Source organism: Passer montanus, unplaced genomic scaffold (assembly GCF_014805655.1).
Source record: "Passer montanus isolate IOZ18808 unplaced genomic scaffold, ASM1480565v1 scaffold73, whole genome shotgun sequence".
NCBI classification, from domain to species: domain Eukaryota; kingdom Metazoa; phylum Chordata; class Aves; order Passeriformes; family Passeridae; genus Passer; species Passer montanus.
Window position 1 is genome coordinate 586,820 of NW_024372481.1, and position 25,904 is coordinate 612,723.

Here is a 25,904-nt window from a genome sequence, read left to right on the forward strand (position 1 = left end):
ATGGCAGCAGAATCACCCCCCACACACAGAGCTGCTCTCCATCCCCCCTCCCACCATCTCTTTCGAAATATTTATGTTGGATTGTCCCATGATTTACACTGGAAATCCCTGTGCTGCCTCTCTCTCTCCCCGAAACGTGCGGTGTCAGCAGCTGGCAGTCAGGATTCCGGGATGCATCCTGGAGATCACAGTGCTGGGAGAGGAGGCACGAGAGCTGCAGAGGGCAATGACCCAGGCATTGCTTTTCCAAAGCACTTTTGGGGGTGTTACAGGATTTGGGGTGTCCCAAATGGGCAGGATGAGAGGAGAATGGAGCAGGGGTTGTGCCCCCAGGTCCACTTGCAGCATCCTGGGCAGCCACAGCCCCCCATGTCTGCCCCTCTGGGTGTGTGACACAGCCAAGAGGGAATTTTTCTGGTGGACTTTCATTTTTGCAGGGAAATTCCAAAGGGCTGAAATAACAGAGCAGAGAAACCCTCCTGGGCTCTGGAGGAGGAGGAAATGGGGGATTGTGCAGTGCAGAGGTCAGGGCTTGGGGCAGTGCGAGAGAGCCAAGTTCAAGACCTCCTAGCTTGGGGACCATCCCGGTTTGAGGGTGATTCTGGGGTTTTCATGGCAAATCCTGGGGGTTTTTATCAACTGAGAAGAGGGAAAAAAGCAGCATTTCCCCCAGCTGACGTGAGGGGTGGCTGTGCTGCAGTGCTGTCCCTCAGCTCAAACCAGCAGGGCTCCTCACCAGCATCAAGGGCTGAATTACTTACACCTCCTGGCAGTGCTGGTGATTTTCCTGGGATAATGCAGGGAATATTTTGCAGAGCCAGCTCCTTTTTCACTTGTGGGAATACCCAAGCACACCTTGCCAGACTCAGCAGGAACGAAGCGAGGATGGACCAGAACATCCCTCAGTGGAGCCAGTGCCACACCAGCGCGTGGGACAGCACAGGGAGGAGCCCAGGGCTGTCCCCAAGGCCATGGGCAGTCCCCATGCCCAGCCTGGCAGGGCATGGAGCCTTTTCCCCCCATCCCTGTGCTATTTATTGCTTGCTCTGCATCCTGGCCGCAGGGCACGGAGACTGCGAGGCCATACGAGACCGTGGTGATGAACATCTCTGAGCCTGACCTACTTACAGCCCGGGCCCTGGGACTTTCTGGAATTCATCCTCTCACAAACGCAACGTGTAATTTTAGGGCAGCAGAAACCCGTGCTGGATGGGGATGAGGGCCCAGGCTGCCTTGGAGCAGATTGCCGTGGCTGCCTCGGAGCAGATATCAATGCACAGGCTCCATTAGCAACTCTGATTGCCACTGATATGCTTCTCATTAGATCTCAGGCCTCGCACATCATGATTTCATTTACAAGATGGTTTTTGTTTTCCCTTCTCTTAATTTGTGTCCTCCTTTCCCCCCGTCCCAGCCCCACTCAAAAAAATGAATCTCATTAAAACGTCGCAATTGAGAGAAAATTGTGCCTTAATCCAACCTGCCAGGGAAGCCAATCACCCTGGAAAAAAATCTCCTTGAAGTCTCCATGCAGGGGCAGGCAGAGGGGGAGAATAATAAAAAGACATCGAATTAGGAGGTGCCGAGGCTTGTTTGAGTGGAGAGGAAGGGACTGTGCCTGCTGACAGGATAGTAATGCAAATCCCCTTTGGAGCACCCAGAGAATCAACCTAAATGGATTAATGTGAGGACAGAGAAGAAATTACTTTAGTTGTTTCCCTAATTCGATTCAATTTATTTTTATACGGCATTTCCATAGCGAGCATCTCGCAGCTGCGTCACCCAGAAGAGGAATAATACAGAAAGACTCTTCTGGCAGAAGTGCTCACCAGAGCAGGCATCACAGCAGAGGAAGGAATATGAGTGCTGGCCTTGAGGATTTGATTTGCCAAATCATCAGGAAATCACATGCTTTTTTTTTTTTCTCTCTCTCTCTCTTTGTTTGTTCCCAATTTTACTAATTTCCTCAGGCTTTCCTCAAACCATCTCCATAAATACCGAGGCTGATTCTAGCCTCACACTGCTTTTATAGCACTGTAACTCTGAGCTCACACTGGTTTTACACTGGTGCAGCTCCACTTATTTCAACTGAGTAAATTCCTGATTTATGTTCGTGGAAACGACAGCAGAAATAGGCCCATGGTTTTCCCTGGAGCAATGCCTGCCTCACACCGGGGTGGGGAAGAGGAAGATCAGGTCCCTTGCAATGCAAATGATGGAGAAAACTGACATTAAATTACACCTGGACTCCAGCTTTCAAAAAGACTTTTGCTCTCTTTTATAAAATGTTCTGTATTGTCAAAGTAAAAAAGGCATGGGAGGAGATGATCTGGAAGGGAGGCTGGCCATGTGGTGATGGAAAGTGGGTTGCTGTTCCCCTCTACTCTTTTGGGAAAAATCAGCACCCTTTCCTCAGCCCAATTTCACCCATTTGTGCACAAGCTCTTCCTTGGTCCCAGCCCTGTCCACCAAGAGCCTGGTGCTTTGGATGAAATTGAAATGTGGGCATCCTGTTAGCTTTAAAATATTTAAATGCAATCCTGGGCAATGAAATCCCTTTGGAGAGGGGTGGGAGAGCTCAGCCTGCAGCCCCACACCCCTCGTTAGTGCCAGCACACGTGGGGCCCTCTGCAAAGCCCTGCTAACAGAACTCTAATTAATTTATTTTTTAAGGCTACACACCAGGGAGCTGATCAATGCTTCGCCCTGAGGTCTGCTGTGTTTGGAGCTCGTATCACTGCCTTGATTTATTCCCTGTGATGTGGAAGGATGGAGCCAGCATCCCAATACCTGCCTCCCAGGCTGCTCCTGCCCCTTGACAGGTGCAGCATCCTTCGAGCAACATCTCACCCCTGGCAGAGGCTCCTTTCCAAAGGAGCTCCCTGGATGGACACCAGACATCATTTCTGGGTGTGATCTGGGCCCCTGAATCCCCCCAGACCCTGAGCTGGGCTGCCCACCCTGGCAAGCGTCACCCTCCCTTGGTTCTGCTCTCAGGGGAAATCCAGGGACTGGTGTAATTTATGGCTGTGGCAGCCAGTGGTTTGTCATGGATTTAAGGCATTTTCCCTCTATTTTTGCTCCAGGGGCAGAGATGGGGAGATCAAGGCACGCTGGCAGTGACCTTTGCTGCTCTGGAAGCGATGGAAGGACATTTTTACTGAGATGTGGGGCTGGTTTGGGTCTCTCAGCTCCCACCAGCCCCTGTGCTGTGCCCTGAGGAACCTTTTGACGTGTGTGGTGGCCAAAGAGCAAATCCCTTGGGGCCAGAGGTGTCACCCTGAGCTCTCCCAGCTCTCCTGTGCTCCAGCCCAGGTGAACACTGATGCACATGGAAGGTTCAGGGTGCTTTATCCACCCTCCTACTGCTGTTCCAGTCCTCCAGCAGACCCCTGGCTGGGCAGGCTTTGGGTGTGGAAGGCCAGGAAGGGAAAGGAAGAGGATTCAGCTGCTTCACTCCCGTTTCTGAGTGCCAGAACCCCCCTTGGCAAGCCCAGTGAGCATAACTCAGCGTGGCTGCATTGTTTTTGCAGGGCTGTGCTGATTTATTCTGGCTGAGGACCCTTTGCCACGGTCCAGACTTCACACCCAGAGTGGCACCACTCCCCTGAGCCCCTCTCTTGCTGCTTTTTGCCTTTTTCCTGCTGTGTGTTCTCAGAGGAAGCACCAACACCACCCTCCCAGCCTTGACAACAGCCCAGGGCTCTGCAGGGACCCTTTGCCCTCCCCAGACAGCCCCAGGGGGATGAGATGCCACAACCTGACATCAGCAGAGTAAAATATGGCCCTGGCAGTAATCTGAGAGAATGTGATGGTAATTTGGGGTGGGGGGAGGAGAGAAGGAGGCATTGAAAAAAGGAGGCATTGAAAGTACACTTCCTTTCAGTGCATTGCTGGGAAGACCATTAGGAAAACCACTAGATTATTTTTCACATTCTTCAGTGCAAAACTACTGCATTTTATGACCACTATCAATAACAGCTATCATATTACTAATGCTACAGTTGCCACATATATAATATTTAAATCACATTTGTGGCTGACAGAGACCTATGGATATTCTCAATCCCAACAGGCTATTACAGTTCATATCATGTCTGCCATATAAATATTATGAATCATTTCCCACTATCTTTATGGGGGCTACATTGACATCATCAAAAAGGCTCTGGGTACTGCCGGATACTGCATATTTATATACACCTTATGTATATGTATGTGAATGGAGGGAGATTTATACCACAATCACGGGTAATAAATGCCCATGATAAAGCATATTATCTTCACACTTCATTTGCAAAGTGTTTTGTATGCAGGGACCAGGGGAAGGCCAGCAGAGGAGCTGTCTGTGAGTGACTGAGCCACAGCCTCAAAAGCCCTGGTGTAAATCAGGTGTTTGTGGCACGCTGAGCAGGCTGGGGTGAGCTCCAGCTGCTGCCCAGGCACTGCCCAGGTTCCTGTGCTGCTGCTGGCTCCCATCGGGTGAGGGTTTGGCTGGATGGGTGATGCTCTGTGAATCTCACAGCTCATGTGCAGAGCTTCATCTTCCATCCTTAATGTTTTCTTTGCTGGCTCCTTTGGCAGCCAGGCCCCAGTCTGGGTGATGAGCTGGAATAAAGAGATCTCCAGGTGTTAAAAGAGGCAGGAGTAGACTCTCCATTTGTAAAGTCATTTTGCAAAGCAGTTCATTAAACCACTGTCCCTGCAAGCCAGGTGAGACATGCCAAACCCAATCCGCCAGAAAAGCACGAGGAGAGGATGAAACCTCCCTCAGGATTATTCCAGCTGGATCCAGACCAGAGCCCAGGTGCCCTGAGACCTTTTCCCCAAACCTGTTTTAAGAGCCTGAACACTCTATTAACACTTGTTCTATATGCAGAGACAGACAAGAAGAACTGCAGCCTCGTGGCTTGGAGTTTGGAGGTCTCTGACACGAGTTTAACGTCCAGTTCTGAAGCAGCTGAGAATGCAGCTCTGCCTGTGCAGGAGAGGATTTGATCTGAGCCCTCCCCAAAAGAGGGGAGAATGCAGCATCTCTGCCTGTCCTGGGCGTGGGAATGAGGCTCTCCAGCAGCTCAAATAAATCATGAGCATCTCACTTCATAAACAAACATCAGCAGCCTGTTAAGTGCTGCTGGGAAACAAAACCAGGCACTTGGAGTCTGCAGCACTGACACGAGTGGCTTGTCCTGGAGCTTTGCTGTTTGTGCCTGCAGTGTCTCCCCGAGGAGCAGGAGCCCCCTCAGCACCTGGGTGGGTTTGGTTGTGTCTGAGGATGCTGAGAGTCTTGGCAAGGCTCTGATCAGGGATTAACTCCACTTTCAGGCTCCAGAGTCTCTGACCTGTCCCCCAAAAGTTTTGTTGTGTCTTTCTCTCGTTCCTAGTGGGAAGAAAAGCAGGTTGTGAGCTCCTCTTGCCCCCGAGAGCACGAGTAGGTGCTGTCCTGAAGACCTGCAGAGCCAGGCAGGAAGGTGCACAGTGGAGGGACTTTTCTCCTGTAACTCTGCTGGGAGACACTGGGAATACAGATCCTGGGCCTGGAACCTGCAGTGACTTTGGCAGAGCAGCTTGCAGGAGGTGAGGACAAGCTTCCCACAAACCCTGCATGAGTGGAAGGAGCCTTTCCTTGGCTGGGTTTGGCTCTCTGGTCACTGGAGCCCCACACTGCCTGCTCAGGGAGGGACTCTGGCCACAAGCCCCAGGCCAGTGGCCACAGCCACCCTTGCTCCCACATCCTGACACCTCTGGGCACCTGCCACAGCCCCCATGTGCAGCCAGAGATGGAGCCCAGACACAGCCCACGAGCTTCTTCTATTCTTCCTCAGTCAGATTTTGCATTTATTCTTTCTTTAATTTGTAACAAAATGCAGCCAGGCAGGAAAATAGATTTAATTTTTTTTTTTTCCTAGCTGTGCAGGAGGGCATAAAACAGTAGGGGAAGCATGGCAGGTTTTGCTTTTGTGCCCTGTCAGATAATTCAGGGTTATGGACAAGAAAAGGTGGAAACACTTGGAAAAAAAATCATAGAGGCTGTGATTTCCAAATTCAGGGCCCAAGTGCCCAGTTCTGTATGTGGTCCCAGCTCCCAAACCCTCTCAGTGCCTGTCTCCTGCTGAGGCCCACGTGCACCTGGATCCCTTTGCCCCAAAGGGATGGCAGTGGGGTGGGAGCGTGGATGGAAGGAAAAGCTTTGCCTAATTGATCTGTTTATCTGATGAACACAGCATCCCTCCCTGCCAAATTCAGCCGGGATTGAGAGCTGGCACTGAGAGCTGAGGCCAGGCACCCCTAAATGATCCCATTTTATCAGCCTGCCTTCCTCAGCAGCCCGGGCTGAAGGGTGTTGGCATCACCCAAGGGTGCAGAGGACAGGAGCAGCAGTTTGCCAAGCCAGCTCTCCCAGCCAGCACAGGACCTTCAAGCACCCCTGCACCAATCAGATGTACAAGGCAGCGAGCTGCCAAAATTATCTGAATGTGCCCCCCCCGTGATGATTGAAGTCCTTCCTGGGAAGTGTGAGGCTGAAGGTGAGCAGCTTATTAAATTAATAGTGCATTAAAGAACTCAGGGGAGGTGGAAGGGAGGGGAAAGGGAAAGAGAAGGTTTGTAACATCACAGAAATATCCTGGCTTACCTTCTGGCACCTTCAAGAGACTGGAAATGTGGGACTGCATCCAGCTGCCTTCTCTGGGGCAAAATTCCTTTGGCTTCTGTGGGAGGTTTTACTCAAATAAGGATTGCAGGATCAGACCTGTTATTGTCACTGCAATTAACATTTAGATCCACATCTAACATGAACTGTTACAGCCTGGTTAGGGAGAAATTTAATTTGCTCTAAACAGCTTGATGGGAGAGGAGCATGAAATGTCCTGGTTATGGTAATTTCGTGTGTTGGGAGTCTGCAAAGGTGGATTTGCAGCCCTGGCTCTGGTAACCCTGGGATCTGCTGCAGCCACGGGGCTGAGCCTGCTTTGGGATGGGGCTTTAGGGCCACATCCCCATCCCCTGTGTTGGTGACACACTCAAAGCCCCAAAGGGCACCCAGCGGGGAGGGGACAGGCAGGTGAGAGCCCAGCTCTGCCCCGAGCTGTGTTTGCCCTTATCAGACAGATGAGCTTTAGTTTGTCTATTAGGAAACTCATTTCTACCTTTGAGCTGTCAGTCTGTACACAGATATCCATGAAATCTGTGATTTTTGCACTCTTAGAGACTTTGAACCTGCTTTTTCTGACAACCCCCAACTTTCATTTATTTCCTCGCGTATTTCCTTTTTTCCCCCTTTTCTCCCAGGAGTTGGTGTAACTCACCCTTAAAAACTGACTTGGAGATGAAACTTGGCATTTAAGGTCCCAGCCTGGGAGCAAATGAAGTTACCAGTTATAAACACACACCAAAATCTGTTTGGACATGCTGAAATTACAGGAGCAGAGGATTAAAAGGATCCAAGACGCTTTATTTAGTTTTAACTTCTGCAGCTCCACCTGAGTGTCAGTTTGCAGCCTCTTGCCTGACACAAACTGGGTCCTTTTTGGTGTTTTTGTTCTTCAGGTGGATTGCAATGGATGTGGAATTTTTATTCTAAAGCAGATGGGCTGGTGAAGAGGTTCCAAACTGGGATCCTGGGGTGTTGCCAGCTGTGTTCCCCACATCCCCATGTGGCTCTGCCCTGCAGGAAGGGCAGGGTCTTGTCTTCTACAACAGAGGAGTTGTAGGAGAAATCCAGGTTTTGGGGGCCTTTCCAGAGCCTTTCCTGCGTGGCTGGAGATCCCACAGTGACAGGCAGGAGATGGGGTGATAAGAGCACGCAGGGATACGGCGATGGCAGATAAGAGGCCTCACTTTTCCAGGAGGAGATGCTCGCTCGCTAATAATTTCTGGCACGAGACGCTTTGCCAATTAAAGAATAAATCAGGGCAGATAAGGCTGGGGAGCGTTCCACGGATCCTGCCACACAGGGAGAACGCCTGGGACATCCCTGATTGTCCCAGCTACCTCTGGGCAGAGCTGGGCTTGGCACTGCGAGCTACCTGTGCCAGCAGCACGCCGCCAGCAGCTGTCCCTGGTGTCACCCCAGCCTCGCCGAGTGCCCAGCCTCGCTCCCCAGCGTGTGTGAGCAGCTGCAGCGTGGCCCCAGCCTGTTTGTTATGCATGTTACTGCCGTGGAAAGCCAGGGTCGATAGGATGTTTAATATGCTTCATGCATAGTGGAGTCGCTCTGGTCCATCAAGCCACTAATACACATTCTTACAGGGCTGAGTATCATTTATTAAACCTGGAGGCCTGCCTGGCAAGGGGGGCCGGGGCTCTGGGAAGCAGCCAGCGGTGCTGCTGGGGTGGTACGGGCGCTGCTCGGGAGGAGAGAGTTTGCAGAAGAGCCGCTCACACACACACGGAGGCACAGAGAGTTATTTGTTGTGCCTCGCGGATGGGAAATGAAATAAATCGTGCTCTGAGCGCTGCCTGCCCTGTGACACAGCCCGGGGACGGGCAGCGGGCTCAGGGCTGGCTGCTCCGGGGCTGGGCACAGCTGGCATTGCTCAGCATCACTCGGGAACCCCTCGGCTCCCCCTCCCGAGCCTCACACTGCAGCGCTGCGCACCTCTTGGTTTTTCCCTCTTTTCTCTCTTTTTTCTCTTTCCTCACTTCTTTCCCCTTCCTGCTCTTTCCCATCTTTTTTTTCCTTCTCCTTTTCCTCGTTTCTTTCCCTTCTATTTCCGCTCTTTTTTCCTTCTCTTTCCCCTCTTCCCACTCTCCTCATATCCCCCCTTCCTCCCCATCTCTAATTTCCCCTTCTCCCACTTTTTTTCCCCTCTATTTTTTTTCCTCCTCCCTTTTGTTTTATCCTTCACCCTCCCCTCTATTTTCCTCCCTTTCCCTCCATCACTTTAAGTCCCTTTTGTTTTATCCTTCACCCTCCCCTCTATTTTCCTCCCTTTCCCCCCATCACTTTAAGAAAAAAAACCCAACCAAACAAACAAAAAAACTGAGGCTGCCCCTGCGCGGGCCCCGGCGCGGAGCCGGAGTTACATTGTTGGAGTTTGCCACAACTCCGCGGCCTCGGCTGCGCGGGGCCGCCGCTGCGGGGCCGCTGCGGGGCCGCAGCTTCCCCGCTGCCTCCTCCTCCTCCTCTTCCTCCTCCTCCTCCTCCTCCCCGTGGGTGTTTTTTTTTTTCTCCCCTCCTCCCCTCTCCCCCCGCGCTGATTTCCCTCCCCTCCGCCCGCCCTGCCTGTGTGTTTTCGCCGCCGCGCTCGCCGAGCCCCTTGGCATGAGTTAAGCACCAGCCATGGACACCAAACACTTCCTGCCGCTGGGTGAGTTCTGTTCCGAGAGATTCTCCCTTCCGACCGCGGGGGGTGGGGGGGTGCTTCGGGACGATGAAATCAGCGCCTGTCCTGCCGCCTTCCCCCCTTCCCCCGGCTCCGCTGCCCCTTCCCGCGGCGCGCACCGCGGGGCTCGGCCGGGGGATGCGCTCGCCCCTTCCCCGCGGAGCGCCGCGGCCAGCGCGGGGCGGGCGGCGGGCCGGAGCGAGCCCCGCCGGGCCGGTCGGGCAGCGGCCCCAGCGGCGCTCGGAGCGGGGCAGCGGCACGGGCAGAGCCCCCTCCCCGCCCGGGGCTCGGCAGCGCTCAGCCTGTGCTTCCCCCTCTTGCCTTCCCCCTCCGTTTATTTTTTCTTTAATTTTTGACTTTTCTCCTTTTTTTTTTTTAATTTTTTTCCTCTCCCCGCGGCATCCGGGGCGCGCAGCCGGGCAGGGGGAGGCAGCGCCCGGCCCCTCCGCTCGCATCGCCGGCTCCCAGCCCCGCCGCTGTTGGGACCCTCCTGCCTTTTTGTTCTTTTTTTTTTTCCCCACCCCTCCCTCTCCTCCTTTTCGCTGCGTTTTAAAACCTATTTCCAACCGGAGTTTGCCATCGTTTCGGTGACTGAGTCAAGTCCTGGCTTGTAAGGGCGAATGCCTCCCGCGTCTCGCTTCCAGGAGAAGTGATATTGCAGAGCTCGGTGCTCGGGTGGGGGGAAGAAAAGTTTGAGCGGAGTGGCCTGGCGCCAAGCCCGGGCTCGGGGGAAGAGGGGCGAGTGCTGCCATCCCTGTGCCCGCTCGTCCCGGTGGCTCCCAGCCTCCTGCCGAGCGAGCCATGGCCAGCCACACCATCCCTTTGGCTTCTCTGGGCTTTAAATCTGTGCTCAGCTTCTCCAGCCTGCCGCTGCTGTGTTTTGACTCTTTCTTCCTCCTGTTTTTTTTTTTTTTGTTGCTTTTCTTTAATGTGTGGTTTTTGTTTTTTTGGTTTTTTTGGGTTTTTTTTGCTTGTTTTGTTGACAAATTGCAATTTCAGTTGTTCCTTTCAAAGAGCAGAATAAATACAAACAACCGTCACAAGGTTTCCCGCGAGCCCAGCCCGCTGAGAGGCTTTCCAGGGCTGTGGTGGTCTGGGGGCTTTTGGCAGGGGGACCCTGGCCCTGTGGGCTGGCAGAGCTGGAGGTGGCATCTCCGTGGCCCCAAAAATCCCAGTTTCACAGTGCCCCTTGTTGACTGGGCTGGGAGATGCTGCTGGGGCCAAAAGCATCTCACCTGCAGTGTGTGTCCCCGGTTCCAAATCAAACCAGCTCCTTTTGCTTGGGGCCAGTGCAGCTTTTGGGGCTCATCCCAGCAGAAGGTGCCTCTCTTGCCTCCCTGGAATGGTTTAACCTTAGGGGGATTCACATTTCCTTGGATGCTCTTGTGGAAGGCAATCCAAATCTCTGTTGATCCGGGCAGGCTCAGGCCTCTGTGTACATTAACTGTGTTTTCTGTCAGTCCTGAACTCTCCTGTTATGCTGTAAATGCTAAAAAATACATTTTGTTATTAGCCAGGGTGGATTGAAGGGGTGGGAGGGGGAGAGTCTGGGATTGCTGGCTCGGGGAAGGGTTTTCATGCTGGTGCAAGTGGGAAACAACTGATCAGAAATGTAGAAATGTGTGCACGGTGGGGCTGTGCCACGCACTGTGCAGCATCCCCAGGGAAAACAGGGCAGCCCCCCAGGACAGCCCTGCTGGGGGAGGTTAAAACTCTCATCCTTCTCTCAGGACAAAATCCATCTGGCTGTGGGAGCTGTTTGGGGTGTGTGCTCTGGGATCGTGCTGGAGGAGAGGCTCCCAAACTTTATGTGCTGGTCTTTGGTCACTGATTACTGAAAAATCCCTTTGGTTGCTGCAGGTTTTGGAGCGGGAGATGTTGGTCCTGCTCTGGGCTGTGCAGGCAGGTTGTGTCTAAAAGCTTGTGAGCAATTTGTAGGATTGAGGGAATGTGAGCTGAGACCTTCCCAGTGAAACCAGAGCAGAGCTGGATGGGCCATGGGGCCTCTTCAGAGGCAGGATGGTCCAAACCCCACCAGGTCCCAGCTTTGCAGGGTCCCAGGGTGTTTCACCAACCCTTTCTCATGTCATTTTTGTGAGCTGGTGCTGGAAATACCCAGGGGAGAAAACCAGCCCAGCTTGTGGGGTTTGTTTCCCTGCACACCAGTACAGGCCTGAGCTGGGGAGCAGCAGCAACACGGCCAGAATTCCACTCCATTACTGTGTCCCCATCAAAATCCCAGCTCAGTTTGTCCCATCAAGGCCAACCTGGTGCTTCCTGGCCAAGTCCTGCCCGTGGTTAGACTTAGATAACCCCGCTGATGTCATGGCTGGAAGTGTGGCCAGCACTGGGCACTTTTAATAGTAGTATCTCATTTTCCTGCTCCTCTGGAGAGCTGCTGGCAGATGCCAGCCAGAGGCTCCCTGTGAGGACAGCACGTCCCTGGGCATCTCCCAGCCTGGCTGCTGTCACCTGTCTGCCATCCCACTGCCAGGATAACCTGCAGCCTGGCACGGGGGGTGTGGGCACAGGTACCTCCACAGCCCTGGTGGGGCTCAAAACACCTCAGGGTCCAGCAGATGCTGCCTGGGAGCCATCTGGAGTTACAGCCCTGCCTTTGCTAGGCTTAGCTTGCTCAGGGCTGTCCAGGTTTTGCTCCTCTGTGTTGTGCCGGGTCTCTAGGAGGAGGAAAATGTAGAAAAATCCGTGGGGTGTGGGGATCACGTGTGGTGGGGAGCATGGGCTGAGGTCAGGCTTTCACGGGGCACTGATGTGCAAACCAAGAACTCGTTTCTTCAGGTGGCTGCTTGTTCTCTGCCTTTTACCATCCTCTTAGTGCTTTGCCTTCCCTTTTCCCATTCCCTGGGTATCTCTGGGGAGGAAAACGGGAGTGGTGAGCTCGGGGAGCTCTCCCTCAAGGCTCAGCTTTGTGGGGGAAGAATCAATTAACGGGTGTCTGGGGCTGGCACTTCCCTCCAGAGGTTGTAAGCTCTGTGTGTCCCTCTTCCCACCCTGCAGCCTGACCTCCGGAGGTTGTAAGCTCTGTGTGTCCCTCTTCCCACCCTGCAACCTGACCTGCAGCAGGTTGTAACCTCTCTGTGTGTCCCTCTTCCCACCCTGCAGCCGTGCCAGGTCCGGCTGCAGCTGCTCAGGATGTGGGGTGAGGACTGTCCGTGCCGTGCTCGGGGCTGGAGCAGCAACACTTCCGAGGAAAACAGCAAAACAACCCCCCTGCATGTCCAGCTGAGCCAGCCCAGGGCTGGGGCTGCTCTGTGAGCATCCCTCAGGCACTTTCATCCTGCATCCCCTGGGTGTGTGGCTGGGATGAGCCTGGGGAGCTCCTCAGTGCAGACCTCTGCATTGAGACCTCACCACGATGCTCAGTCCTGCTCTTGACACTCTCAAAAATCAACAGCTGATGTGATAATCTGCAGGGAGGAGGACTGAGGGATGTGGGAAGCATCTGAGCATCCCAGGGAGGAAGGAGGAATCCTCTGCCCCACATCTGGTTGGCTCCATGGGGCTGGAGCAGGGGGTGAAGTCTGGTTGTGTCCTGGTCTCTCTTGTGGGGCTCGACCTCTCCTCCTTGACATATGCAAAACAGGCTGAGAAGGAATTTCTGCCTTTTTCAGAATCGGGGTTGTGACAGTGAAATAAATCCTCAGAGCGTCCCTGAGTTTTTTTTCCACGTCGTCCTGCTGTGTTGGAGGGAGCGTTTGTGTTTCTCAAATTTAGGGTATTTTATTTATTTAAAAGAGAGCGGGGGAGAAAGCCACAGAATTTGAGTTATTCATTGCAAATATTATTATTGGCGTTTTGCTCCTGTTGAGGGGGAAAAAAAAAAACAACAAGGGGGGAGTCAAAACATTTCACTGGAAAATACACCCTGGCTTTGTCCCACCCACATCTTCAAGGCAAAAATAAATATTTATTAAGAAATGGGTTAAAAACCTTTTTGTTGAGTATTGTTTTCTGGGAGCAGGGGGTGGATTGCCATGTGCCAGAGCCCTGCCACCGGGCTGAATTTTGGATTTTTTAGGTTTTTTTTTTGCGGGATGGTTAAGGAAAGAAACAAACAGAGGAGCTGTGGGTGCTGCAGGGCTTTGGGGTGTGCCTGGGTCCTGCCTTGTCTGTGGGCTCTGTGTTCCTGTGAGCATCCTGGTGCCTTTTCCTGGGGATTGTGTGTGCTCAGAGTATTCCCCGAGGCTCCCGGCTGCCTGAAATCCCCAAATCATTCCTGCTATAAATAACCCAGCAGTGAGACAGCAAGAGCTTGGCAAGGGATTGACCAGGGCTGGGGTGATGCTGTGGGGACACTGAGGGGTCCCTGTGCCCCAGCTGGGCTCCTCACTGAGCCAAAACCTGGCATCCCTCAAACCCCTGCTGGCCAAGGGCTGCAGGGACCTTCCTTGCTAGCTGGGTAACTAATTGGGCTCTAATTAATCCTTCTCTGGCTCTGATCCCCAAGTTGGGGAGAGATCTCCTGTGGTAAGGGATGGAACTGGGGCTCTCCTTGCTCTGACCTGTGGTGTGGAGAGGTCTGGGTGTTTCAGAGGCGTGCTGGGGGATGTGGAAGGATGTGGGCACTCAGGAGGGATGCCCAGAAGTGTGTCAGGGATGCCCAGAAGTGTGTCAGGATGCTCAGAGGTGTCAGGGATGCTCAGAGGTGTCAGGGATGTTCAGAAATGTGCAGGGATGCTCAGAAGTGTCAGGGATGCTCAGAAGTGTGCAGGGATGCTCAGAGGTGTCAGGGATGATCAGAAGTGTGTCAGGGATGCTCAGCACTTGAGGGATGCTCAGTCTGCACGGGATCCATCCCAGCACTTCCCTAATTGCTCCCTAAAAGGCCCAGGTGGGCTCTTCCAAGGCAGTCGAGCTACAAAGCAATAGGGGAGGCAGCCTGGGTGGTTTTATTTTAATTGATTTTGTCAGGAGTTGCTGTATTTTATTACATTTAAAGACTAGACTCTGGAATAACTTTGAACGTTTGACACGCACACAAAAAGCAGCTTTCTGACATTTTCCTCTTTGCTTGTCTTTTATTTTATTTCTCCCCTCTCCTCCTCCTCAAAGGGAAGCGTGTGCCTGGAGGGAGGACAGAGGAGGAGGAGGGAGGAGCGGTTGTGTCTCTCCAAAGGCTGCTGCATCAAGGCAGCGCGAAGCAGATGAAATAATATTGCAAATAAGGATTTAAAAAACCCTACAGAAGGATCCCCACACATGCCAGCCAGCTCGAACTGCCAGAAGATTTTCAGACAGAAGCAATTTAGCCTAGGAAAATGCTCTATTGTTGAGATGGAAACTGGCTGTGAGAACTTGCCTTTTCTGACAAGGTTTGGCTTAGAAAAAGCAAAGCAAAGTCAAGGAAGTCAACCTGAGTTTTTATTTAGAGGGGAGGGAGCTTTTCAAAATGGAGGGTGTTTTCTGAGATAAACAGGGAACAATTCCCTTGTGAGAAAGGGAAGAAAGGGCTCAAATTAAGCCCAAATGCAGCTCCTCTCCTTTGAAATTTTGTTTAACGTGGAGTTAAAAAATAATCCTGTTCAAACAGACCATTGGTAAGCTTGGGCTTTTTTTCCCCCCCTCTCTTTCCTTTTTCTCTTACTGTGATCCACAATAAAAGTTCCAAGGTTGCACCTCGGGGCTGTAATTCTGGTGGCAGCTGTGCCCGTGCCAGCTCCTGCCTTTGCACATCAGCAGGGGATGGATCTTGCCTCCAAAACTCCTCGTTTGCCCAGATGAGACAGATCCAGGGTGGGAAACTGAGGCACGAGGGAGTGTCGGAGCTGGGAACGGCGCCCGGAGCGAGGGCGTGGGGTGCTTGTGAAAGCTGGGCTGGGATGGCAGCTCCACCGAGCTCCCCTGGGCTCTGCAGGGTCCAAAACCTCCAAACCCACTCCCCCCCAAAGCTGCTTTTTGGCCCAGGAGCAAAGCAAAGCTCCCAGGTGGGGTTTGTGGGCGAGCCAGGTGCTCCCAGAGCACAGGGCAAGGAAGAAACACCCTAAAGATTTGGGGAATTAAGCAGCAGGGTGAGGGCTGGCATCTCCTGCTCCAGCAGGAGATAATCCCTCACTGTGGTCATTGCTCCTTCCTCCAGACCCTGGAGGATTTGATTTTTTTGGTCAAAGACTTGTATTTTTGGGGCCGTTTTTGGGTGGTGTGTTTGGGTTTTGTCTGAGCCTTTCCCTGGATCCCATCAGCTGCAGGATGGCTGCAGAGCCAGGAGATAAAAGGAGCAATAGTGGTATTGGGGACCAATAAAATGGTAATGGCATTCCCAGCTGGTTGTTACTTTTCATGGGCTCCTCTTTTGTGGAGTTTTGGCTTTCTTCAGCTTTACAGACTTGGGGAAAAAAAGGGGAAAAAAATCCAGGGAGGGGGAGCTGAGGGAGCCTCCTGTGATTTACAGCCCCCTGAGCTCCTGGAGCAGATCCTTTGTGCTGCCAGGAGTGGATTAGGGAGGGATGCCCCATCTCGTTTCAGCTGGCCGGGAAGGCAGAAACATTTTATTGTTGTTTTTCCATTTCTGGCTGACAAGTGAGTGCTGGAAGAGAGTTGTTTTTTTGGTTTTGGTTTTTTTTTTTTTCCTTTGCTGTGAACTCTGTGGGCTGCTGCGAGACAATTTTGTTGTGGGCAGCGCGTCTCCTACGTGCCCGTCCCGGAGTGGCAGTGAGGCAATGGCAGCAGTGAGGCAAGAGCGGAAGGAGAAGGGCAGGAGAGGAGAGCTTCCAGCCAAAATCCACCCTGGGACATGGAGGTGGCAGGAGAAGGGGTGAACTTCAATCCAAAATCCAGCCTGAGACATGGAGATGGTGGAAAGGGGGTGAGCTTCCAGCCAAAATCCACCCTGGGACATGGAGGTGGCAGGAGAAGGGGTGAACTTCAATCCAAAATCCAGCCTGAGACATGGAGATGGTGGAAAGGGGGTGAGCTTCCAGCCAAAATCCAGCCCAAGGCATGGACATGACAGAAAAGGGGGTGAGCTTCCAGCTGAAATCCACCCTGGGACATGGAGATGGCAGGAGAAGGGTTGAGCTTCCAGCCAAAATCCACCTTGAGGCATGGCCATGGCAGGAGAAGGGGTGAACTTCAATCCAAAATCCAGCCTGAGACATGGAGATGACAAGGTTGGGATGGAGGAGCTGAGCGAGGGATGGTGAGTGGTGGCAGAGAAGAATTGGGTCAGAGGGGCAGGAGCAGAGCCAGGGGCATCACACGGAGCTGGGGGAGCTGTTTGGCTGCTCCTGGGGATGTGAAGGATGGATGAGAGTGGTTTGCAGTGCTGCAGCTTCCCTGCCCTGCTCCCAAAGACCTGCGTGCAGGTGGGGGCTCTTGGAAAAGGGATATTGAAGAATCCTGTACTGGTCATCCTTCCAGACTCAGCTGGGCTCCCCTTCTGCCCCCAGCCCTTCTTTTTCTGCCCCATTTGTGGGAGATGAGTGATTTTATCAGGCCTGGGGAGCTGTGGCTCTGCCTGCTGTGGAGGAGCTGTGGTGTGACAGCATGGAGCGGGCACCGGGTCATGCTGGGGAAATCCAAGACCCCACACTGCATCCCATCAGTGTTGGGGCTCCTTCTGGTGACCCCTCACACCCCACAGCAGCCCTGTGGAGTGATATTTAATGGTTGAGCAGGAAAAAGGGGTACCAAGGAGGGTACCCACGGCCTTTGGGGGGACCAGGTGACTTGAGCGAGTTGAAAGCCGCTGTCTCAGAGCTCTGCACCTGCGTGACCAACCCTCCCTGCTGACCTGCACTTGTTCAAGTGTGACTTTCAATTGATCATAAAAATCCAGCGTGATTCACAGCGTTCCTGCCCTGCAGCCTGCCGGGCTCTGTCTCTCAGCATTCACGTAGCGTGAGAGAGCAGATTGCCCTCCAGTTCATCCTGCTCAGCCTTAATGGGGAGCCGCTGCTCACTGGGGCTGCTCCCTCCACACACTCCTGGAATATATTAAAGACAGTGGCTTAGCGTTTTAATTTCATGTTTTTCCTCCTCAAATATATGAGGAAAACTCCTCTGCAAACCTCGGGGTGTGGGGAGAAGGGAGGGAGGTGCAGCTCCCCGCTCCATCCCGGCGCAGCCCCCGCGTGCGTGCGTGTGGCTCACAGACAGTGAAATTGCACCCTAGAGTTATAAAGCAATTGTCTAGCTCAGCAGCAGAATGAGCATGAAATGGTGCAGAAAGCAACTAAATAAAATTGGGTAAGGCAGATGCATGAAAATAATGACATCTCTATCCTGTAGTCAGGCACGCTCGCTCTTCCTCGCTGATAAACTTTTATAACAGACTTTGCATTTATTTTCCCGGGAAACTCTCCTGCCGTGGAGATGTGTGTTGGTGTGGGGTGAGCCCCTGCACCCCCTCTCCTGTTTTTTGGGGCTGTACATCCCTGCCCCTGTCCCCCCCTCCCTGTCTCCCTCTTCCTTGTTTTTGTTTTCAGAGCGGGATTTTTATGCTCAGTCAAACACCAAAGCGATAACCTTTGCGACTTCATTTCCTTTTTGGTGGCCGTGCCAGGCTGGGGGAGCCCTGTGAGCTGGTGGCTCTCAGGGTGGCCTCTCATGTCCCGTGCAAATGGAATGAAGAGATGCTTTCCTGCTTTGCTCTGGCTTTGGAGATTTCTTCTTTTCCCTGTAAAGCTCAGGTTGAGCAGGCTGTTGTGTGGGGTTTGGGATACCACAGCAGGGGTGGAACACCAAGTTGGTGCACTGGGTCTGTCATTCCTTCTCCCTGGTGATGGCTGGTGACAGCAGGGCCACCTGCTCCCACACCATTTATCCAGCTGGATGGATTAAAATGCTCCCAGTTTGGGCCTGGAGAATTGACTTCAGCTGTGATTCCTCCCCAGCCTTTCCCCTGGGCTCTGAGCTGCTGTCCCTGCTCCCACAGCGCCTTGGCCTCAGCTTCCCCATCCACTCCCAGGAAGCTGATGCTTCCAACACAGCCCAAGTTTTGCTCGTTTTGTGCCAGGATCTCCGTGGAGCCTGGGAACAAGCAGCTCCTCTTCCCACCCAAGAGGCCTTTAGGTGACATTAAGGCTGTGTCCCCGCTGTCCTCACGCCCTCCTGCCTCTCATGGCATCGCTGGGCACAGCTCCACGTGCTTGTGCTGCCAGGGATGCCCTTTGTGGACAGGGTGCTGCCTGCTCTGTAAATGCCTGGATGCTTTGGAGGGCTCAGGACCGAGCTGCTCATGGATTCCTTTCCTTGTCTGCAAGGAAAAACCAGCCCTGGGCTGTGCTGGAGCCTCTGCAGCAGAATCTCCATCTCTGCCTTGGCTGTGCTGGGATGTGTCCCTGGGGTCCCAGATTAGCTGCTCCAGTGCCTGCCCATCACATGCAGCCCAGCGTGGCTCCCATGGGTGGGCTGGAGCTGCGAGCTGGCTGCTCAGCCCCGGAGCACAACAACAGCACAGGGCACAGCGCTTTCCCCTCCTCCTGCCAAAACGCAGCTCCTCTGGAGTGAGGCAGAGCAGGAGGTTTCCCTGCAGGGATTTTTCTGGCTCTGGGCAGCTGGATGCCAAAGCCCTGCCAGCTTTTTTGCTGGTGTGGTTCCGCAGCACCGGAGCAGCGAGGAGGAGGAGGAGGGAAATGCAGGCGTGCAAAAATCAGTGTGAAAGCATAAATCAGGCCAAGAGTGAAAGGTTAAAGAAATCCAGAGGAAGCAGAGTGATGTGTTTGATAGAAAGGGGTTTCCTGTACCTAGAGAGGCCACCCAGGCTCCCTTCCTGCCGGGGCAAACCAAAACTTTCTGCACCCCTAAGCAGATTGTGGTTGGTGCTGGGGCACGCTGTGAGCCAGCCGTGCCAGCCTAGGTGTTAATGCCTTGTGCTTTACAGGCTGCCCTCCCCAGCCCCTGCCGTGGGATTTATTTATAGGATGCCCAGGCAGATCCTGGGAAGCGCTGCGGTCGGGAATAGGGCTCAGAGGGCAGGATGCAGTGACCTGTGCTGCCCTAAATCCACATCTCTGCACTGCCAGCCTGGCTGGTTTTCTACACTGTGCTCCTCATCAGACCTCAGAGGGGCTCCAGGAAGAGTTAAAGCTCCTGGGACAATTACCTGCAGGCCCCTGTTTAAGCACTTAGGAAGGCTTAGCTGATCCCAGCTGGAGATAGGCTGGCCCCAGGCCAGCGGGTACCTGTTGTGTGCAAATGTGGAGCCTTTGAGCAGCGGTTCAGAGCTGGGGCTTGCTGGGAGCAGGACCCCCAGAGGGCACTTTGGGGTGGCTGCTGCTGGCACCCCGAATTACACCCTGCTTGTAACTTTGGGAGACACAGATTTCGTTGGCTGAGGGGTTTTTGGCAGTGTTGGGAGCTGTGTTTTGGTAGCAGCGCTGCCGTGCCCTGCTGCTTTACCTTGGAGTGTCACCCTCCTCTCCGAGGGGGAAAACCAGCAATTCCCTCCTGGCAGGTTGCTCCCTCTTTGTGCCTTACCTGTGGGGCAGGTTTGTTCTGTGGAAATCAGAGGCCATCAGGCTCTGTTGGGCTCGGGCTCTCGCTTTTCCCACTGCATTTTTCTGTCTGGGGTGGCTGGGGGGTGCTGGGCGCCGCTCCCTGCGGGCACCCGGGCGCTCCTCCGGTTGTCCCGGTGTTGAGCCATGGGAGCTGAGGCTGGGCAGGCGAGGGAAACCACGTCTGGCCGGGTTTCACAGCCTCTAGGTGTGTGCAGGAAATGTTGCAGGGCAGGGATTTCTTGCAGCAGGCCCTGGGTGGCAGGTAACAAACAGCAAGGTGCCCATCTGGAGCCCACGCACACGAGGGGAGGCTCCTCCTCTCAAGGCACCTTCCAAAACCCTGGGGCAGCGCAGGGGATGTGGGGCTGCTCCAGGAATCCTCCAGGTCTCTTTCTTGGAGCTGTTGCATTTGCCCTTGGATGCTGGAAGGTGCAGCATCACACCCTGGGGGCACAGCTTGGTGGAGCTCAGCAGCACCCTGGGAATGGTGTCGGAGCCCCAAAGCTCTGTTCAGGGCTTTCCCAAGCAGGCAAACCTTAGGATACAGCCTAGGAAAGCAATACCATGGAGGGTGAAGCTCTGATACCAGAGAGATGCTCCAGTCCTACCCAAAATCTGGGGAACCCCGTCCAGCCCTTTGTAGGGAGGACAGGACACACTGGGGTGGAGGAGTGCTGGGTAGGAAGGGGTGAGCCTGGAGCTGGGTGTAGGGATGTGCCTGCAGGGTGGGAGCAGCCGGTCCTGCCAGTTCTCCCAGGCTCTGGGAAGTCCCTCGAGCTGCAGTCGAGGCCAGGATGAGGTCCCAGGTCCCTCTCTGCCACCTTGGCTGCTCAGTTTTAAGTCTTTGAGAGCACAGGCTCTGGGAAAACACCCGGAGAGCCTGGCCCTGGCTGGGAGTAAAAGCCAGCGATGCGTGGGAAGGGAAGGCAGAGCCACTGCACTCCTAATTCAAAGCACCTTTACAAGTGAATAAGGTAGAAGTGACTCTTCAAAAAAAAATCCAAAAAAAAACCAACCAAAAAACAACCCCAATGCATTGAGCTGCCCTGTAATTATCAGTGTGGAAATCACAGGCACATGAGGACTTGCAGTGAAGGATTGAATCCACAGCCTCATGTCCAAAGCGCAGGAGAGAGCTCCCAGCACTGGTTTTGGGGGTCCCATAGACCTTTGGGCAGGGGAGCTTTTGGCAGGGTGGGTTTTTGTGGAGCCTGTGGCAGGACCTGGAGCTCAGCGCTGATTTCATCAGGTGGCTTCAGGATTGCGTCAGCTTAACCAAGGGCTGGGATTGACCTGCAGTGATTTGCTGACTTTATTGTTAAGACAATGATGGGGCTGATGGGGAGGAGAGGGATTTTGATGTTCTCTGCCTGGTGGGATGACTTGGAACAGCACTGGCAGCACTTCCCTAATTTTTCAGCCCTTTTTGCTTGGAAGAGGTAAAATCCTGAATGTACCTTGAGGGTTCATTGAGGAGAAGGACTTTCCATCCCAGCTCTTGGCCCTGTCAGTAGCTGCAGAAGAAGAACATTATAAGGAGCTATTCATCATTGCAATTATTTTATTAAGAGAACACTGTGTGCTTGGGAGCTGGAAGAGATGGAGCTTTGGGATGTTTTCAGCATGATAAATACGGGTTGGTTACATCACCCAGCTTTTAAAAAATGGTGTGTGTCGTCCTGGTGAGAGAGGGTTTGCAGACAACCTTGGAGAGGAGAGCCAGGTGGCTGTCTGTTCCCAGCAGGGACAGCAGTGCCACTTGTCTCTGCCTCGCCCTCAGGAATGGGGAGAGAAATCTCTGGGTTCTTCTAGGTGGGAATTTGATCCTGTTCTGGGCTGGACGTGCTGGGATGGGCTCCTTGGGGGCAGGGACATCATTATTCCCACACGAGGTGGGATAGCACCGCACTGCTCTCAGAATGTTCCATGCAGCCTCTCACTGCCAAACCCCAAAATGCTACTTTTGGGGCTGGTTTGCAGATTTCTGTCCTGTGCAGCTTTTTCGGGGGTCTCCCACCCTGGTGCCACCTCTCCCTGCTGTGCCAGGGCTGGTGGCTGGTCCCTCTCGGGCTGGCACCTCCGGGTGCGTTATCGCGGCCGCGCGCCGGGGTAAAGTCCACCATGGGAAAATGCCTGGTGGACTTTTAACTGGAGATCTCTGGAGAGCCCAGCTTAGGAAAGCTTTAACTGTTTCGTGGCAATCTCTGCTGGAAAGCAAAGAGAGAGTGGAGCAGAGGACGGGCTGCCCAGCTGGGCTCAGCTCCCTGCAGCAAGGGCTCGCTGGTGGCCGTGCCAGGGTGGTCATGGGGACTGTGCCAGCTGCTCCTGGGGTCACCACTGCGTGTCCCCACCCCTCCACTGGTTTTGCTGTCATAGCCTCAGCTCTTGGCTCAGCTGTGGTCTCCCAAAATGCTGCTTTGGGCACGTAGGGGCTGCTCTGGGGTCACTGGGCTGTGCTCCTCAGGACACGGGCAGTGTCCGTGCCCTGCTCTCCCTGCTGCTGTGTGGCCTCAAAGGATGGACCCCGTGGGTGGGGAGGGATGGGCATCACTCTGCAGTGTCCTCACCTTTGGGAAGCTGCATCTGGAACTTGAAAGGGGCCTTGCCACTGCCATTTTTGCTGTCCCACACTCTGATTTTGCCTCCTGCTTTAGACACCTGAGTGCCTGGTGGGATTTATTTCAGCATCTTCATCCTTCCATTTTCCCTTTCCCTTGCTTTTGTTTTGCTGGTTTTTTTCCCCCTCCAAGGTGAGTCTTGTTTGCTCTGGGTGGGTCTGTGAGCCCTGAGCAGGTCCCCAGTGCCAGCCCAGCTGGTGACAGCAGCACAACCAAGCAGCCACCTCTCTGTGTCATGGGGTGGTCGACCCATTCTCGGTGGGGCCAGGGCCAGGGCGTGCTCCCAAAGGGATTTATGGAGGGAAATTCATGCAGTGAAGGATTTTTGTCCATGGAGAGCAGCTCAGCATGGGATGGCATCGCTGGCTGTCCCTGCAGGCTCAGCTCACTGGGGGAGTGGGGAAGCTCCCGTGTGCCACCAGCTGTGCCCTCCTCAGTGGAAGTGATTCCAGGGTGAGAAATTCCCACTGTGGAAGCCTTTATTACCGGGCAGAACTAGGTTTGTTTTGTTTATCATCCATTTACTTGGCTTTGGAGGCATGCCCCGAGTTCTCCAATTTTGTGTGTGTGTGTGTGGATGTGTGATTTATTAGGATTCAGGGCCGGGGGTTCTTTTTTTTCTGGTTTAATTTCACTTCCTCAAACTGACAGGCCGTTTGAACAAACTTCTTTTGGATAATTTCCTCTATAGTTTTAGAGGGCCTCCTAAAAATAAAAAGAGAAAACATTGCAACATGGTCGATAATTAAAAAAACACCCTGTCTGTGACCAGCCTGGGCCCTGATTTCGGTAACAGAGAGAGCTCAGAGCGTAGAAAAAACATGAATTCACTTTTTGGGTGCTTTTTGCAGCACTTTAGATGGCTGGCTTTGCTTGTTTCTCTGTGAGCCGTGATCCCAGGCACACTTGGGCACTGCTCCCCATCCTCATGCGAGCGCTCCGTTAAAAGCGCCGTGCGTGCCTAAACCCCTGCCAGCTCCCAGCTTTGGTTTCCTCTCCTCGGCTAGATCTGTTCCACAGCAGTCAGGAAGAGGGAGGAGGGAGAGGGGAAAAAAGAAAAATCCATTTAAGAGACGCTGGGAAATGTAATGGGAGCCTCCAGAGAGCAGGTAGGCGAGGGCAGAGCACCTGTAGCTGCCTTGAGCTGGGTTTGCTGGCGGGTTCTGCCCGGGGTTTTTATGAGGATTTCGCAAGTGTGGGTTTCGAAATGGCTCACGGAGGGTTTGTGCTGGGTGTTCTCTGGGCCTGTGGTGCCAGGAGCTGCCAGGCAGCCCCGGTGGGGTCGGGGCAGAGCTGGGGGCACGCAGGATCCCGGGGGGCTGCGCTGTGCCCGTGCCTGTCAGCACGGAGATTGAGACGAAGGAAAACTTCCTTTCCCACTGTCCCAGCTATAAAAGCATGAGAGAGAGAAATAGAGAGAGAGAGAGAAAGAAAGATTTCCCCCAGGGATCAGCAGTGATAAAAAGGCTCTCTTTTGAAAAGCAATGAGAGAAAAGAAGTGTGTCTAATCCTCACAGAGAAGAAAGGGAGAACATCCCTCTGCTGTGAGCGGGGTGGGGGCTGCAGGGACCCTGGTGTGGAGGCAGCAGCCCCGTGCTCCTGGGCAGGAGCAGAGAGGAATTTTATTTCCTGGGCTGCATTTGGGTGGGTTTATGGGAGCTGACTGCTGTGGTGCAGGTGAGGGCAGGGGTGTGAGGGAGATGCTGCTGGCTCATCCCCACGTTGCTCAATCCCTGCAGAGGAGCTCTGCTGGCACCCTGCGTGGGAGAGACTTGCACAGGTTTTTCTTTCCCCTTTTCCCCTTGGCCCTGGGACTGGAAGAGGCTGCACAGGGGAGCTGCAGCCCCGAGCCAGGAGGGATGTGTGTCCCCGGGGCAGGTATCCCAGGGACTGCTGCAATCCTGGATCCCTTTTTCCAGGTGATGCAGCTGGCCTGACTGGCTGTAACAGCTTCTGCCTTTCCTTTCCTGGTCCAACCCTGTCACCATTTCTTCAGTGACAACTGCAGTGTCCAGGCTTGGCACAGGAGTTGCTTTGTCACCTTGTCAGTGGTGGGACAGTGGTGGCTTGGCTGCTGGTCCTGTGCTTGCCACGTCTGAGCCGAGGCCACCAGGGTGCTTTTATTGCTGTTGTGGTTGATGATTTATTTCCAGCTGCATCCGCCCCGTCTTGTGACTTGATTAAAAATTAAAGCAAACAGAGTGGTGTGGTGTGGCTGCTGTGAGCTCAGGGTCCCTTCCCCGAGCCCTGTGGGGTTCCCAGCCCGTGGGTGGGACAGGGAAATCCAGGAATGGGAGGGACAAAGTGGATGGCAGTGGAAGGACCTGTCTGGCCAGGAGGGGATGGAGAGGTGGGTGCTGGGGTGGGAGCCATCAGTAGGATCAGGATCCTTTCACAGACCGTAGAGCTTGTGAATGTTTATTTGTATCTCCTTGAGCTGAATAATGGTAATCCCCGGCCAATAAAGTCCTCATTAGACTGAAATTAATGAGTTTATGTTTCAAAATACAACAAGAACAACACTCAAACCCACAACCCTGCAGAGGGAACTCCATGAGGAAGGGTTGGGGAAGGATTTTGGAGGCACCCATCAGCATTTTGCTGCTGGAGGAGCTTGTGCTGGCTGGTGGGTGAGCATGGAGCATCCTGTGTGCAGGAGCCACATGGCTTTGGAGACAACACCTACCACGTCTCAGTGTCACTGCTGCCTCTGGGTTCTTCTTGGTGGCAGCAGGAAACCAGGGCTGAGATTCTGAGGATCATCCTGGGATATCAGTGAGCATGGAGCATCCTGTGTGCAGGAGCCACATGGCTTTAGAGACAACACCTACCACTTCTCAGTGTCACTGCTGCCTCTGGGCTCTTCTTGATGGCAGCAGGAAACCAGGGCTGAGTTCTGGAGATCATCCTGGGATATCGCAGCCAAGGAGTTTCTGCTCCAGCCTTTGGGGGGGCTTTGGCAGAGCCCACCGCCCTCTGCTTGTGTGGGGAGGGATCCAGTGACTCAGGAGCCCCTCGCAGAGAAAGGGCAGCAGGAAGTTAGCTCACGGCTCTTGCGAAAGACAGAAGCTGGCTCCATACCTATAATTAAAGCGGGTGTCAAGGAATGAGGTGCAAATTCCTCAGGGGGCATCTCACCGGGAGGGAGAGCAGCGCCTGCTGCCGACCCGAAAGTGGCAGCTCCTCCTGGTCAGGGGCTGGGGAGAGGCTGGTGCTGAGCCCCCGAGGACCAAATGTGAGCCCCCAGCTCCTCTGCTTCCCAGCAGTAAGGAATTGATGTGGATGGCAAGGCCATGTGTGCAGTCAGCACAAGGGAACCACCTGCGTGCAGCTGAGGCAGTGTGCCTGCAGATCAGCAGGGTGGTGGATCTGCCCTGGGCAAAAATCCTCCTGGGAAACGTGTGGGACCTTACCAGGGCAGAGCTGGGCAGAGGGTGAGGTGGGTTTGGGGTGCACTTTGGGAATTGCAGGGGAGCAGGGGCAGCTCCCTTGCAGGTGGTGGA

General features: G+C 53.9%; 1 protein-coding gene across 1 annotated transcript in view; it reads left to right on the plus strand.

Annotated features, from left to right (window-relative positions):
- The first annotated feature begins 9,160 nt into the window (after positions 1-9,160).
- Positions 9,161-25,904, plus strand: part of RXRA (retinoid X receptor alpha) — a 104,299-nt gene continuing 87,555 nt past the window's right edge. Inside the window, exon 1 of the mRNA XM_039730767.1 lies at positions 9,161-9,311. Coding sequence (XP_039586701.1) covers positions 9,284-9,311 — 28 coding nt within the window. The 5' untranslated portion in view covers positions 9,161-9,283. The remainder of the gene's footprint in view (positions 9,312-25,904) is intronic.